Source organism: Lolium perenne, chromosome 6 (assembly GCF_019359855.2).
Source record: "Lolium perenne isolate Kyuss_39 chromosome 6, Kyuss_2.0, whole genome shotgun sequence".
In the NCBI taxonomy this organism is placed as follows: Eukaryota; Viridiplantae; Streptophyta; class Magnoliopsida; order Poales; family Poaceae; genus Lolium; species Lolium perenne.
The window spans coordinates 250,223,199-250,233,329 of record NC_067249.2 but is presented as its reverse complement, the minus strand read 5'-3'; the positions used below and the strand labels follow the sequence as shown (position 1 = coordinate 250,233,329).

Genomic DNA, 10,131 nt, shown 5'->3' with positions numbered 1-10,131 from the left:
CTATGAAATTATACCAATAAACAATTTTACTATTATTTATACCAAATTAATTTTACATAACGTATTATAAATTTCAGCTTTGCCAACTATTAGTGAAATGAACGATAGAAAAGGAATATGAATCAGTTTTTTATTGGGCATGAAGATGCTGTCTAGCCATGGGCCCTAGCGATTAACCTTTGAACGTGTCTAAAGGGTAAAATGTCAAAAGCTAGCCAAATGAATAAGGCCCATCTAACGACGAAAAGGGGCCCAAGATCTTTCACTACAACCTTCGTGCATACGCTTCGTCTCTGTTCTGTTGTACAAGTACAGAGAAATCCTCCTTTGACCAGCTCTAATGGCGCCGCCGTCGCAACATTAAACGTGTGTAGCTGCCTAGCTGGGACTTGGGGCCCCATTGGGTTCGGGGGCCGGGGCGGCCGCCCCTCCCCCCCTATGGCCAGCCCTGCCCTTGACGCTGAGCAATCACATGTGCGTTCCACTACCTCCTCTGCATGCTCCTTTAGCGCGGCCACCCATGCATGTAGGCTCGTGCCAGTATGTCAGCACTCACCATCGCCATGCCACTTCACACAATGTGACAAGCCGGCATACCTTCGTCTTCCAATAGTTCAAAAGTAGAGGAAGCCAAGAAGAATAAATAATTGAAGGATGTGGATGCATGGCGTATGCACACCAGTGATGCCTAGTCCTTCGCCGACGTATTATCGAGAACTATTTTTTACCTATAACTTTATGCCGGATCACACCTAGCAGATTACGAATAAATTACCTTTACACGCAACTTTACGCCCGAGAAAAATAAGATCATGCCATTGAGCCAACAAGCAGTTGGTGTAGTGTGGTAATGTCACTTATTTGACCTCTTATTTATCGTCAAATTGAAGCGCACATAGGGATCTCGATTAATGGGAAGAAAATCTTGCCATTTTCTTCAACTTGGATGCCTGCGAGCTCGAGCCGGATGCGGTGTCGGGAGACCGCTAGAGGGAGGCAGCCGTCGTCGCCATGTCACTGTTGCCGAGAGCCACCTAGGGCTTGTGACCTAATTAAAAGATCTGGAAGCAAAGCGAGGAACTTATTTGCGATATCTGAGTGAGGCACATCCAAGGTCGAGCGGGTGAGTCGCAAGCGGCGCCGAGGCAGCTACTCAGGCATGAACAAGAATTCCACTCGTAAGCCTATGCAGTTGTGATGCATGTATCACATGATTAGTAGAGCACAATTCGTGAACTTTTATTGAACATACCTAAGCAAAAAGTAGATGTAGCAAATTTCAATTTTTTTTGGAACGGTTTTTTTTCCTAGAACATTATTTTTGTGTTCCTCTATATTTTTGAGAAGCTCTTATTTGTTTTTGTAAAACAAAAATGATAAAAAAGGGGCAAAACCCAAGGCAGCCCAACTAACCCCATGGCCCATTCCAATACACCCACGCACGCAAGACACATCTCTAGGCTCTAGCCAGCCACTCCCAACCCTGTGCGAGCCGAGCATCTCCGTGACCAGCCGCCACCGCTCCCTCTCCTTGGTCGTATCTCTCTTTTTTCTCCTCGGCTGAGGTTGAGGTCCTCGTCTTCCCCTGTCGCTCTCTCACAGCGCACGACGGCGGCCCCTTGTCGTGCTGTGCTCCGGCCTCCTTCCTCCCTCCCTCCAGTGGCGGAGCCAGGAAAAAATTGAAGCCTGGGCGAACCATAAGCTAAGCAAAAAAAAACGAGAATCGCAACCACATATTTCGATATATATAATTAAAATATAAGTACTAAATTGAGAACCATATGTCATAGTTGTTTGGAAACACAAAAGCTAAAATAATTGTTCACTAGACAAACAAAATTCTAGATATCCAAATGCTCACTAATTTAGACGCCCACAATGAAACCTGCAATGTTAAAAATGAAAGTAAGAAATAGTAGTTCATAGTCTTGGAAATAATTTCTCACACTAGAATGTATGGTACATACCTTTCAAGAGTCCCTGCCTTTCAAGTACTAATGACGCCTCGGCAAAATCCCTTTACGATTCTTGAAGGCTTGAAACCGTCGAATAATTACTACATCATCAAGTGATTTAAATATCTCCCGCTCAGTGTAGCATATCATCAAGTGATTAAACCAATCATCATTTATCTTATTGGGCAACTTAGACTTGATAATTTTCATTGCCGAGAAAGCTCTCTCAACAGATGCTGTTGACACCGGCAATAACAAAGCTAACTCAATGAGCTTGTAAACCAATGGAAATACCAAGTGTTTCTCCGTTTCTACCATTTTTGCAGCCAAACTTTCAAAATCATTGCAAGTCGAAAAGGCAGCATGATTTCGCAAATGAAGAACGTACGTCTCAAGTTGATCCCTCAATATTGTACGATCATTATTAGAGAAATCTTCACTGTAAATTTCAGCAAGACGACAAAGCTTCTCTACATTGAACTTGGAGAAAGAATCCTTGGGATCAAGACATGAGAAACAAGAAAGTACCTCCTTATTTGTGTCACCAAAGCGATGATCCATCTCAACACATATTTTGTCGATAACCACATAGAAGATTTCAGCCCGATAATAATGAAGATTGGTGATGGTCCTTCCCTCTAGCCTTGAGCGACCTCGAACCGGTATTTCCTCATCCATATTTGGCACCGGAATACCTTTGGAAGTACAAAATTGTTGGACCTCTTCAAAAAGACTATCCCAACCACTATCTCTAATGGTGGCCAACCGAAACTTGACATCATTAACTAACTCCATGGCATGAATAATATTTGTATCTTTTTTTTGCAAGAGATGTGAAAGCTCATTTGTAATACCCAACAACTTCAACATAAGCTTCAAAACGAGAGCAAATTTAAAGCGCTCCATCTTCTTGATGCAACCCGCAGCACTATTCGGATTACGCCCATTTCCGTCGACCGTGCTTAGTACTTTTATCACATGTTCCCACATTCCGTCCAAACGAAGCAAGGTTTTATGATGTGAACCCCATCTAGTATCTCCAGGTCTAGCAAGACTAGTTTGCTGATTCAAACCTCTTCCTGTAGATATTTCACCCCTCTCAAGCTTATCCGAAATGGCTTTGTGGGCTTCTTCCATCAATAATTCCATCTTCTTGCATGATGAACTTGTTGTGTTTACAATCAGTGATACATACTCAAAAAAATCATGAATATATGAGCAAGAAGAAGTAGCAACAGCGACCACTACAAGCTGCAGACGATGAGCAAAACAATGCACATAGAAGGCATATGGGTTCTCATCTAGAATTTTTCTTTGCAAGCCATTAAATTCACCTCTCATGTTTGAAGCTCCATCATATCCTTGCCCTCTAAGCCTTGAAATTGGAAGTTTGTAATGATCAAGAATCATAATAAGAGCTAACTTTAGTGCCTCTGATGTAGTATCTTTGATGTGATATAGACAAAGAAAGCGTTCCACAACTTTCCCTTCATTGCTCACGTACCTACAAGAAATAAAAGATAACTATTATATTAAGGCATTTGCGGAGATAATAGAAAATTAATAAATGAAACAAAAGATAATTTCTAACCTCAACATTACCGCCATTTGTTCTTTCACGGATATATCACGTGACTCATCAATAAGAACGGAGAATTGTTTATCACCAAGGTCTCCCATAATCACTTCGGTGACTTCTTCCGCACAACACCTTGCAAGATCCTTTTGTATCTCACCGTAAGTCATTTGACAGTTCCTTCCACCGCGATCAAAAGCATCTCTTATTTTCTCGTTGCCATCTTTCAACATATCAATCATCTCTAGAAAGTTGCCTTTGTTCAAAGAAGTGGATGATTCATCGTGGCCACGAAAAGATAAACCTTATGCCATGAGATATCTACAACACTCTAGAGAAGAAGTCAAACGGATTTTATATAGCTCTTTTGATTCATCCCTCCATTCCACCTCGATCTCCTTTCCCCAAATTCTTCTGAGCTCGCCCCTCCATCCATCGTCTTCCACCTTGAGCCCTTCTTTCCCCAAATTCTTCTGGTCCAATTCCCCCTTTAATCTAGCTCACGTATATCACGGGCGTGCAATTCCTTTCATGTAGGGATTCAACTTCATTTCACAAGCCTGCAATTCTTTTCTTTCTTTAATTCACCCACATATTTGCTGTTGCTTGCTCTTCCAAGTTGGCTCGTTCTAACCCAATAAATTTAGGCATATAAACTGGTGGAACTCAATATGTTCGAGCGAGGTGGGACTATTGAAACAAAATATCCGTTTACTGATCCAGCAACTCGATATGGCCACCACGGTTGGCTGCCGGGAGCCGCCCAAGGCCGATGAACTCGCTAGGTCCGTGGGCTGCCTGGCACGCCATGGACCATCTCCCTCCATCCCCTCAGAGGCGTTGCATTGCGTGAGCATGGCGATTTGGGAGACACAACCTAGAACCATAGCCCACAGGAAGTGTTGCTAGGTTTCTTTCCTTTCATTTCCTCTCTCGCAACCCGCGCCGCCCCCTGCGGCGGCCGGGCGCGCACCTCCGTGACCCACGCCTAGCTCCCCTCCCCTCCTCTCCCCTGCTGCCGCCGTCGGCGTGCGCCGCCGGGCCTTGCTCGTGCGGTGCCGGCGGTGGCGGGCCGGACTTTACCCAAGGCTTGACGGAGGCGAGGGGGCATCGGGACGGCGGCGGTGGACTCAGGCGGCGGCGGTCTGGCGCAGCGGCGTGGTTTCCGCGCACTGGGGTGGTCGTAGTTGCGGCGGCGGTTCCTGCTCCGCCCGGATCTGGGCCAGTTAGGGCCCCATCTGGGCTGGGTGGGCCGTAGCTCACCTTGACCGGCGGCGGTGCTCCTGGGTTCTGGTGGTGCCGGGGCGGTGGTGGCAGGGTGGCGGCGGCGCCATGGCCGGCTAGCAGCAGCTTGCGTCGTGGGCGTACCGGGCTAGGCGGGCCTGGTTGTCCCGTGCTGCCATGTCCGGTCGGCTCCCGCGATTGCGGTGGAGGTAGTTCCCTCCCGCTAGGCTATGGTGATGCTTCCCCCGGCCCTGCCATCTTCGATCACCCCATCCTAGGCCTTGTGTTGAGGACCACCGGGGAGACAGCGAGGATGACGTCAAGATCGTGGTGGCGCGTGCTTGTGGGCGGTTGGTTGGGCGGAGCACTTCGGATGAACGGGGTGGTGGTGTTGGGGTTGGGAGAAATCCTTGTTGGCTTTGCCGACGCCGTCGCGGTGACGCCCGAGGGCGCCGCCTTGCCTTCCTGGTGGGCGGCGGGTGTACCCCCTCGCCCAATCCCCTCCGTGGATCGGGGGAAACCCTAGGATTAGTCCGGACAGCAGTGACATCATCGTCGTCCTCCTTGTTGAATGTGTTGTTTGGTACACGGTAGTTCGGAGTGCTAGGAGTGTGGTAGGTCTTTTCCGGGAGGCGCAGCGGTGGCGGGTTGTCCTCGTTCTTGTCGATCTGCCGGTGTTGGCATTCTTTTCCTTTTTCTTTTTTCTCTGTTGGTTCCTTTGGGCTTGGTTGTCCTGCGGCCCCAGCATGCTTGTTGTATCGTGGTTGCTATATTAATATAGCGGGGCGAAAGCCTATTTCGAGGAGGAGGAGACGATTTGGGAGCGCGGAGGATGGAGAGAGTTCGATGCATAGTGTCAGAAAAAAAAAAGAGGAACCAAACGGTAAAACTAAATGAACCGGTATGGAGGCAATTTCATGTATTATGTGATTTGGTGGGAGGACAAAACGGTCCAACAAAAAGTTAGACCAAAATTTTGATAGAAACCTTAGGGGAAATCCACTTTGGCTCATAGGAGCATATGCTCTCATTATGTGAATCCACATTTCAAAGTGTCAAAAAATTTTAACCTAAGTTTTTACATGTACATGTAGACATTTTATGTTGGTACACAAGTTTTCATCAAAAACTAAAAACAATTGTGGCTCCTGTAAAAAAGACAAGTTTTGATGCTATAACATGACTACGTACAGGATATTTTTTTGTCTTTTTTGTACACGTCATATAAAATGTTGTTTCTCCACGAAAATTTGTGCACTAACATAGAATGTCACGATGTACACCAAAAAAATTATATCAGTATTTTTTAACATTTTTAAAATAGTTTTTAAATTATTTTATATAATGAGAGCATTTGCTCCTATGAGCCAAATTGCCACCTCCAAACCTTAGCTCCTTTATTATTAGGTATAGATATGCTCAGCAGTCAAATCTTATTCACAACAACAATATTTTTTATTCCCGTTTAATTTTATTTTAGCTAGTTATCCTTTGTAAGACAAAGACATCTATCGTAGGAACCACATGAAATTTTGTATGGCCATTCATTAATTCTCCATACATAGACTTTACCGTGAAAAGTCTTGAGTTAGTGAGCCTCCAAATAAACCCATCTAGCACATCCATTAGTTGGACCATCATCAATACATGTTATAAATGCAACAAGGCAGTCCACTTGCCACCGTGGAGTGCCCTTCTGAAACCGATATTCAGAGAAGTTTGTGAGAAAACTTGATTAATGAAAATATCCTACCATTGCACTATATTATACAACGATGGATATACTCCCTCTATTATGATGAATAAGACGTCTTTCTTTTCCATTTTTTTAACTTAGAATTACTCCAAATATATAAAGATTGTTGTTGTAAAGTTAGTATCCTTAGAAAGTGTTTTTAATACGAATTCAACGGTACTAACTACCTACAATATAATCAAGATTTTTTTGCTTATTTTTTGATCAAATTTCGATTTGAAATACGTGAGTGCCCTATTTATCGAAATGGAGGTAGTAGATTAGTTAGAGGTTCATCACCCAACAAAGTATCTTCAAAGCCGAGTATTCATACCATATACAATTTAAATGAAACCATGGAAAAAAAATCATTTGTAACCCTCATTAGGCCCTTCCAAAAAAGATAATTAGTAGACCTTTCCTAAACCTGGCACAAAGATTTACTACCTCCATTTCAATGAATAAGGTTTATATTTTTTCAAAAAAATAAAACTGCGTAAAGTTTGATCGAGTTTTTAGGAAAATTTATTAATATGTACAATTCAAACTCAACACCATTAGATTCATCATGAAATATATTTGCATATGATATCTACATAATATCGTGGTTCTTGATCGTTTTTTCTAAAAGTTTTGTCAAACTATACTTAACTGAACTTTTTTTAAATAAAAATACGCCTTATTCTATGAAATGGAGGTGGTATTAAATACTTGTGCTTATGCCACACACACAACCTCATCATTAAGTAATTGAAAAAAAACAATTTTTTGAGTAAACACTTTTTTTCGATAAGGGGCGCTTTATTACTCAAAAAGTTTTAATCATTACACCCAGCCTCTGCATAACCAGGATGCACACAGCCGTTCAGAAGTGTAGGATCAATCGACATGAGAAACAATAAATGATAAAAAACCCAACTACTATGACGCTCCGTTGGATTCAATCCTCCGACTATGCAGCGACTCATGTTGGGAAATAAACTCCGTGGCCGTGTTCTTCAATCGTGTAGATACCTCCATAAAGAGGTCGGGATCCTCCAAACGCTGAAGTGACGACCATGAACGGAGCAAAGCTGTACACCGGTAGATGATCTGCATCAGAGAAGAAATTTTGTCATTAAAAACCTTGTCGTTCCTACATAGTCAAAGTGACCATGCAACCGCAATCGCTCCCACTCTGATAATCATTTTGTACCTAGAATCCACCCCATTTAGCCAATTGCCAAAAATGTTTGCAATGCTACGTGGAGAGTATAAGGTAGAACCTATCTGAATGATTGACCATATAGATCTAGCAACTCGACAATTGAAGAAAAGATGTTTTATTGTCTCTTCCTCATGACAGAACACACATTTCGTACAGCCTTGCCAGTTGCGCTTTACAAGGTTATCTTTAGTAAGAATCACACCTCGACGAAGATACCATGCAAAGACCTTTGTTTTGAGAGGTATCTTCATCTTCTAGATGAATTTACTATTTAAAACCGGTTGTCCAGATAGGCATAATGCATTGTAGATGGAGCTAACCGAAAATATGCTATTTTTGGTGAGACTCCAACGGAATTCATCCGTCCCCTGAACCATTTGTATTGAACCTAACCGCTGAAGCAGTTCATTCCAAGAAGCTAGCCAGGGACCGATAAGATCACGCCTGAATGTCATAGAGGGGGGAGAAGATTCCATCACCTTCTGCAAAGTATCCCCTTTATGCACTAGTGGAAAAGAGGCCTTTCGTCCCAACCTTTAGTCCCCGTTTTGAACTAAACCGGGACCAATGGGGGTATTGGTCCCGGTTCATCATGAAAAACCTTTAGTCCCGGTTCATTTTGACCCTTTAGTCCCGGTTGGTAATACAATCCGGGACTAAAGGATGGTTTATGGGGCAAAAGTCTTTAGTCCCGGTTCGTATCTACCCTTTAGTCCCGGTTCGTATTACGAACCGGGACTAAAGGGTTTTTTGCCTCCCCATGCACCTCCCCCCCCCCCCCCCCCCCCCGTGGACCGCCTTTGAATTCTTGTATGTTATGCAACCTACTATTAGGGAAAATTAACAAATTTGAATTTTCACTTTTTTGCAAAAATGTTTTGAAAAATGGTAAAACCGCAATAACTTTTGCATACGACGTCGAAAAAAAACGTATAATATATCAAAAAAATCCTGGGAAAAAGTTACATCCGAATTCACCAGGGATTACCCGGTTAGCCAATTTTTAGATTCTCAAAATTCCAAATGAAAATATGAAAGCAGGAAGATTTTAGTTTTTGCCAGAAATTAAGAATTTTATTTTTTTTAAATTTTTTAAAATAATAATTACATCATGCATAAAGATTACTATTACTTAACCATAAAGTTAGCCAATTTTTTAGATTTTCAAATTTTCAAGTTTGGCAAAAGAATATTAAAAAATAATAAATTAAAAAACAATTATAATACAAATTTAAAAATTATAATTATAATACCATTACCACAACATGTTATAACGTTATTAGTTTTGTTTATTAAAATAATTATTTGGAATTCGAATAATAAATAAGTGTGACATCGACCAACATGTTAATAGGATTGATATGATACTAGTATCACAACATGCGCGCGAAGCACTTGGAAGCGGGATGGGAAAGGAACTTGGAAGTTAAGCGTGCTAGTGCTGGAGTAGTGGGAGGATGGGTGACCAAGCGGGAAGTTGGACCACGGGTAAGTAATTTGACTAGAGATTAAGCGTAGTTAGAGATTAAGTGGAGTTAGAAACTAAACTAGTTAAATAACTGAAATACTAGAAATTCTGAAAAAATAGGAAAAAAAAGAGGAGCGAAAAATAATTGGGAACCAAATAGATAAAAAAATAACGAAATAACCTTTAGTCCCGGTTCGTGTTATAAACCGGGACTAAAGGATTTTTCCTCGACGTGCGCCAGCAGCCCACGTGGCGGGACCTTTAGTCCCGGTTTGTTTTACAACCGGGACTAAAGGGGGGACCTTTAGTCCCGCCTAATTGGTCCCGGTTTGGAAACCGGGACTAAAGGCCCAAATGAACCGGGCCTATAGCCCCTTTTTCCACTAGTGATGACGAACAATGCTGTACAAGACCGGATACTGTTCACGAAAAGTGGTTATTCCCAACCAGCGATCCTCCTAGAACCGTATCTCCGCCCCGTTCTTAATGGAGAAAGAACTAAATTAGAAAAGGTGCTTCTTAGTTGCCATGATGTTAGCCAAAAAATGCGAATCTCCCGGTTTCCAAAGAACCTGAGAGATCGCCTTTGAGCCAACATATTTTTTTTGCAAAAGTTGTTGCCATACCCCATCCTCCGTTAACAACCTGGCTAGCTATTTACCAAGCAAAGCCCTATTCTTAACTTCAAGATCATGGACACCAAATCCACCTTAACCTTTCATACGGCATACAACACTCCATTTAGTTAACCAGTATTTTTTCTTCTCACTATCCCCTTGCCAAAAGAATCTTGATCGCAAATAGTCCAATCTATGCAAGACTCCTTTCGGTAACTGGAAGAAATAAATCATATACAGTACCATATTTGTGAGTAACGAATTACTAAGAACTAATCTTCCACCAAGGGATAGTAATTTTCCTTTCCAACTAGTAAGACGTTTTTGAAGTCTTTCTTCAACAGTTTTC

General features: G+C 42.5%; 1 protein-coding gene across 1 annotated transcript; it reads right to left on the bottom strand.

Annotated features, from left to right (window-relative positions):
- Positions 1-1,655: 1,655 nt before the first annotated feature.
- Positions 1,656-3,867, bottom strand: LOC127305125 (uncharacterized). The gene is made up of 3 exons (XM_051335499.2): positions 3,547-3,867; positions 1,968-3,459; positions 1,656-1,885 (listed from the first exon to the last, which is right to left on the bottom strand). Exons 1-2 carry the CDS (start codon positions 3,771-3,773, stop codon positions 1,995-1,997), a joined length of 1,692 nt encoding a protein of 563 aa, XP_051191459.1. The 5' UTR covers positions 3,774-3,867; the 3' UTR covers positions 1,656-1,885; positions 1,968-1,994.
- Between the last annotated feature and the right edge of the window lie 6,264 nt (positions 3,868-10,131).